This window comes from Pinus tabuliformis, chromosome 9 (assembly GCF_031772625.1).
Source record: "Pinus tabuliformis cultivar Carrire ecotype Pingquan chromosome 9, CPIR1, whole genome shotgun sequence".
NCBI lineage: Eukaryota > Viridiplantae > Streptophyta > Pinopsida > Pinales > Pinaceae > Pinus > Pinus tabuliformis.
Window position 1 is genome coordinate 1,759,926,911 of NC_142307.1, and position 6,956 is coordinate 1,759,933,866.

Genomic DNA, 6,956 nt, shown 5'->3' on the forward strand with positions numbered 1-6,956 from the left:
TATGTTATTACTACAAACAATAAGGTTATATAAAGCTTCCTTAGGTGCAATTCTTCCATTATCTGCACCTTCCAATTCATTACATAACAAGTTTCTAAACCTTTGCTTTGCATTGCACCTCAATATACTCTTTTAGTAGTTTTGTTAGTCATCGAAATTCTAAAACAATTTATCAAATTTTCACATTATTAAGACTCCCATCTCTAAATTGCCCCACTTACATTCTCCTTAAATTGGATCATTTGGATCTTCGAATAGCTTTCCCATCCTTCCATTTAATTTATGGTAAAACACTCTACCTCAAATACCCTGGAATCACCCTTCAATCTTTTATTCTATTTTCTAAAGTACCAAATATTTTTGAAAACACATGTATTGTATGCGAGCTTTCCAAATCTCTAACAATTCTTCAGTTATAATAAATATTAATTTTTAAAACATACCCATCTATCTTTAAAACCATATAACATAATTTACTTAATTTATTACACTCAAATTATTTAGTAAAATAAATTAAAACTCAAAATTTTTAATGTTTTAAAATTAAAATTACATTTATTTTAATTAATTTTTAATTTACAATCTTGATATAAAAAACATTTTTTATTTAAGATTTAATGAAATTACTTACAGAATCAAATTACCATATAAATATCAAAAAATACTTTAAGTCTGTTAAATTTTTTTTTATTCCAAACCATTCAAAATCACAATTTTAATGATTTGTTTGTTTTCTTTACCCCGAGCCATAAAACATTGTCCTTACCATGTTAATTCTTTCATATATTAACGGGTTTTCACATATATATTCTATTCAACCCCGGTGACGTCCTACCTATAAAACTTTAAAGCCCTAAAACCCTGGACTGCAATCTAAACCCTATATCCTGGATCGCAAACCCAACCCTAAGCCTCACAAATTTTCGTCTCCTCACAGCGGAATCGGTTTTCCTGTTCTCCACAATCCATTTAGACAGCACCTAATTCGTTAAACAGCGCTATTTTACCTAGATTTGGAGAATTTTATCTTCAGGATGAGACCTCTGGACGAGCAGGAAACGACCACAGTCTTTGAGAAACTCCACAAATTCGTGGGCGCAAACCTCAAGCACATAGTGGAGCGCTCTTCAGGGGAAGGGCCCGACACCAAAGCCGGAGGACTGTACTGCTTTCGCCTGCACAAAAACCGCGTGTACTACGTGAGCGAAGCGCTGGTGAAGAGAGCCACCAATATCTCCAGAGACCGCCTGGTGAGTCTCGGCACCTGCATCGGGAAATTCACTAAGAGCGGTAAGTTCCAGCTTACCATACAATCCCTCGATTTGCTTGCCGCACATGCCAAGCGCAAAATCTGGCTGAAGCCCACGGCCGAGATGTCCTTTCTCTATGGCAACCATGTCTTGAAGGGCGGACTGGGAAGGATAACAGAGAATACTGCTCAGAATGAGGGCGTTGTTATCTTTTCAATGTCCGATGTTCCCTTAGGGTTTGGGGTGGCTGCCAAATCCACTCAGGACTGTAGAAAGCTTGACCCTAATGCAATTGTTGCTTACCATCAGTCTGATATTGGCGAGTATTTGCGCATAGAAGACGAACTCTAAAAATTCAGTTTGCCCTGTGGGTAACCATGTTTTTGTTAAATTTATGAATTATTTCCTGTTGTTTTATGCACTCTGGTTGTATATGAGAGAATTGAGCATTTTGGACGGATTTCGGGGAGATGATCAGCGTTATATGTGTATCATTAATGTTGGTGGATTGCTTTTGAGGTTGGTTACAGTCTGACTTGTATTGAGTGAAAGAGTGAATCTATCACTTACATTAACCATTCTGTCAAACATTTCTATTCTAGCCTTTCTTTGAAATGCTCTGCATTTTTTTAAGGCAATGGTTTGATTAAAAAAACTTTAAAGACAAGTTGCATTCCATATATCTCCCTTTTTGAAGTAAATCTGCTTCTAAGATTTTGTGTACAAGTAGACCTAGTTTTCTTAATCAAACAACAAAAAACAACACTTGATTGTTTTGCACCTACTGAAAGTTGTGATGGATGATCAAGAACGTTTTTGGGCCATTCGTTAAGGGAAATTATGGCAGCTCTATACCCTTGATATTGATTCTGGGAGTGTTTCACGAACAACATGATTATAATCAAAATTTATGACTTCTATAGTGTAGAGACCTTTATATGCCATATAGATTTGAGACCTAATCTGATACCATATCTAATGTTCTTCGATGTGGATCGGCACACAATTATTGCAAATACTGATATGAAATGAAAGTAAGAAATATGATAGGAGTGAAGTACAATATCAAAGTAAGAAATAGGAGTTAGTTCAAATTTCAAGACAACAACGAGAGAAATAACTAAGTAGTGGTTGAAGCATTATTACAAAAGATGAACATACCCATAAAATAGCTGTTTTACGTCAATTTATCTGCATGATAAAAAGGTTGTGATAAGGTTCAAAGGTTGTGAAACTGTTGCCATATCAACTCCCAGGGCTATGCAATCCTGTGTTAGTGCTAGAGGCACCCAAGCTCACATCTCACCATCATAACACCATCCTCCCCACCTTGTCTAACCATCTAACTTCACTCCTCTACAGTAAGCGAAACCATTCTAGGTGCGGGGTAGGATGTGCAGGGTTGAGAGGGAGACAGATGCTACTTGCCTTCCTTTGTTCTCTCGACTCAGCAGCTTGTCTGTTTGCTAAACATTAGAGGAATTTTTAACCTTTTAGAAGTTGATTATATGGGAGAAGACAGTCAGGATTCAAAATAATAAACTTATGTTCTTTAATGAAATACCACTGGAGTGTTTTTGGTCATTCTTACTGAAAGAATTTTTGGTCATTCTTACTTTCATCTACATTTTTGTAATTAACTTGTACTTCAGACTCTTTTTTAAAATTTTTTTCAACTCGTGTCTCCCATATCTCTCTTACTTTCAAACTATGTTGCATGGAGAGTCGACATGTGCCTGATGACAAATCCATTGTACCCTGCATTCCAGTGTTTTGGGGACTTAAAAATGGCTTGGGAATGTCCCAAAATAGCTGGGGGCATCATTGGAGACATGGGAACTTCTAGGGCATTCCCAATCCGTCCCTCACAAAAATATATGGGACAGTCAACTGTCCCTTGAACCTACTGACAGTTCAAGATTATATATATATATATATATATATATATATATATAACCTAAATCCATCCCTGCACCTGCCTGAAGTCTAAATCCTACCTGTCATCTCAGCATATCATTCTTCTATTCTTCTCAGCAATTCCTTTCTGCGGCGCTGGCACTCACAGACTCCAGTGCATCAGACTCTCAGTCAATACTTGCTATTCCTCTGCAATTCTTATCCCTGACTGTATTTATAATCTTTATCAGTGTCAGGGGGTGGGCATCAACGGCGGCTTTTGGAATTTATTTAAATGTTCTCTTTGAATTTATTTAAATTCTTATTCACAGTGTTTCTTATTTGCAATTGGAATTTATTTAAATGTTTTATATTTATTGTGGTGAATTAAGAAAAAATATTATTATTATTATATTTAATATTTTATTATTTTCAAAATTTTAAATATTTATTATTACTATTACTATTTTTATTATAGTATATAAAATAATTTATATATTATTGCCATCTCCAACTTTCTGTCCCCTGAAAAATTTGGGGGTGCACTCTGGTGGTTCTGGAAACTTACCCACCATCCCTGCTACCCCCCGTCCCAAAGCCAGTGCGACATAGCTTTCTAACTATGTGTTTGCTGCAGCAAGGTGTTACAATTTGAGTTCAATTACTTTTTTCCAGAAAGGCAGAAACAAATTAGTTGCTTGCAGTTGTCTCAAGTTATTTTGCTTCATTGAATAGAGTGAGAAGTCCTCATGAGTCAAGGCCAGCATAATCCCCATGAGATTTGAACCTTTCTGAACATTGCAAGTATGAATTCTATTCACCATTTGGACTGACCATGGAGAGTAGTTGCCTAAGATTCAACTGTTTGTAGCTGAGTTAAGGTTACTTTTCACTAATAAATAACTTTAAGCTAAATAAAAGTGATTTGTAGACTGGTCATCTAGCATTCCATGAATTCTATTTTACAATTTTGTGGAACTTCCTATTCTTTCTATAGAATTCTGTGGAACTAAATATTCTTTTCATCCTCCCCAAGTTAATGGTTTATTCAATCTACTGCTATTGTATTTTACAGGATTGGTCTGTCCTGATCTATATCCCAGGTTAAATGGAATAATTTTAAATTATCTTGGAGTGTATAAGATATTTAAAACAGAGAAACGGTTTGTAAATTCTTTAGTACTTCCTCTAAGATTGAAAAAAGCAGAGGCTGGTCAATTTCAATTTGATTTACTCTTGCTCCCAGAGTTCATTGTGAAAGTCTTGGATGAGATTTTTCTTAAATTTTTTTATTTTATTTATCAGGCAGGGATAAGTGGCTTTTATGTTAATTTCTTGTAATTGCAGAATGGTTCCGAGGTTAATAATTTTTTTCACAGTTATAGCTGGAATCCATTTATTCATAACCTATGTTCCTTCTTGTAATATTCTACATAATATTTGACTTTTTTTTATTCAAAGAAAAAAATGTATATATTAATTAGGCAAAAATACATGCATCTTCTGACTGGCAACTGATTTTTCAGTTTTGCCAAAATCATGACTGGCTGTTTTTCAACCTTCCCAAAAAAATATTTGACATTGGTCATCCTGTTGATACAAATTACCTTTTTGTCATTTGCGTTATCCTTGGGCAGAATTGTTTGCAGGAGGCTTGAAATTTCCATTAGTTCCTGTGTAAGTCTGTCAGGCATGAAATTCATACCTGCCAACCTACTGAGGATAGTAGCTGCCCTTTGTTTCTTGTGCTGCTGCTAATAAACAACTAAGAATAATTTTTTATTGCCAATACATTTTATATAATATTCCAAAATGTATATTTGTAATTTTGTTTGATTACAGGCCATGTTGTCTATAGGCCCAGTTTGTATTCTCTTATATTTACACCGTTAACCTAGACATAACGATATCTCTTCATCATGTGGATCAGTCATTTAAACAAGTTCTTTAGGGTGCTTTGCAATAATGTTATTTTGTGCAGTATTGATTAAATTTCTGGTTTTTTTACTTTTCCCTGTAGTGCTTCAAGCCATAACATCATCAAATAAATGTCGAGTAATTCCACACTAAAGGTATATACATCAACCAAATCAAAGCAAGCTCATTAGATTTCTGCAAGAAACCATTTAAAACCCATATGGAATTTGGCAAAAGACCTGCCAACTATATAGGGCATTATATGTGCAAGAAATTAATGAGATATGAGGTAGACTGTTGTGTGTCTGCATGTTTCTATGTATGTGTGAATATAGAATTCCAAGCATATGAAAATGTATAACAGAAACGGCACAACTCATTTTGGTTGGATTAGACGTTATGTGGTCATGTCATTTTTATTATTTGACTGCATTCATCACCAAGAGCTAGATTAAATCCTGTAATATACAAGAATTCACTTTCCTTATGTAATGTAAATTGATGAAAAGAAAGGCCATCTATGTTTGTGTGCTAATTTGGCAATCAAAATCAAGGTTTCTCTCATCTACTCATTAACAGCTTAATAAATCTTCAGAATAGTTAATATATTTGGTCTTACAGACAAGATGTTGCTTTGAGCGTACTTTTTTTCATTAGTATAAAAGCTGTTCTGGAAATACTGTATGTGGGTTATCTCAGGTACCAGGGCCTTAACCTGAGCTCAGGCCTATCAAGTCCTATTTAAAGTAAACATTCTGAAACCAAATTAGTTTTAATATGATTTAAAGGATATCAGTAGTATATTATTTAAGTTTCTGAAGCCAAATTAGTTTTAATATGATTTAAAGGATATCAGAGTATATTATTGAAGTTTTTGAAGCCATATTCTTAACTTGAAGCATCATCCTGGTGGTGTAGCAAATAATGACTTGTCAGCTGCAGGCTGAAATGTGAAGTAATCCTTAGTTTATATCTCTGACTGCAAATTTTTCAAGTCCCACTTAACAAATCTAACAATATTTTTGCTTTAATTCCTTAGATGTGCAGAAATAGATAAGTAACCTCATTGGCTTCTGTTTTTTTTAAAGATTAATGTCATCCAGTGATGGTGCTTCCCACTCAATGCTTATAAACAGAAAAATACATTGCAACTTACTAGTGACTGATTTCATTACTCTCTTAAATGGTATAGTGAGCACTACATGCTATTGGGGGTGGGGGGCGATTCCAAAAGCCCCATTTTGTTCTTTGTTCCCTTGTTCTTGACCTAGTTTAAATTGTAAAAGTTGATGGAATTCTAATTCCTTCTCATAAAGAAATAGATTAAGAAATAATGTTCTGAACCATTCGTGCAAACAAGGGGGATGCCATTAATTCGAATCAACCAGTTAATTTGCTCAAGCAACTTACCAAAACATTTCGCCGACCATAAGACAGATAGAGTTGACAAAGATTAAATATATTTGGCATGCAATGAAATGAATAAATATGATATTATGGTTCAGCGACACACAGTCTATCTGTGTCTGATTTTATTACAGAAATTGTGATAGTTCAAATAAAAATGCTTCTGAGCTATCTCAAGCTTTGCTGGCCATTGGTTGACATTTTTGTGAAAGGTAAAGTATAGGTGCTTGTGCATGCAAAACAATGAGGACATACTAATCAGTCTGTCCCAAAACATTTGAAGAACCTGACTCCGAAAATTATGTGAATTGAACAGTTCAAATTACGGAGTTTCCAATACTATCCATTTACCCGGATTTTGTCCGCTATCATTTCCACTTCCCTTCAGGCGAGCCCAAGCTTTCTTGAGCTGATCAATAGCTCCTTTACATAGTTCTTCCGAATTCCGAATAGTATTCAGTATTTTCTGTTTACGGTTATCTAATG

The 6,956-nt window shown here is 34.7% G+C and overlaps 1 protein-coding gene across 1 annotated transcript; it reads left to right on the forward strand.

Moving 5' to 3' along the window:
• The first annotated feature begins 894 nt into the window (after positions 1-894).
• On the forward strand, positions 895-1,928 carry LOC149155801 (uncharacterized). Its single transcript, XM_089446017.1, has one exon. The coding sequence runs from the start codon at positions 1,035-1,037 to the stop codon at positions 1,599-1,601; it is 567 nt and encodes a 188-aa protein (XP_089302143.1). The 5' UTR covers positions 895-1,034; the 3' UTR covers positions 1,602-1,928.
• Positions 1,929-6,956: the final 5,028 nt, after the last annotated feature.

What these genes read in the sequence shown, in the direction of transcription:
- LOC149155801 (XM_089446017.1), top strand. Translation starts at nt 1,035, where the DNA reads ATGAGACCTCTGGACGAGCAGGAAACGACCACAGTCTTTGAGAAACTC.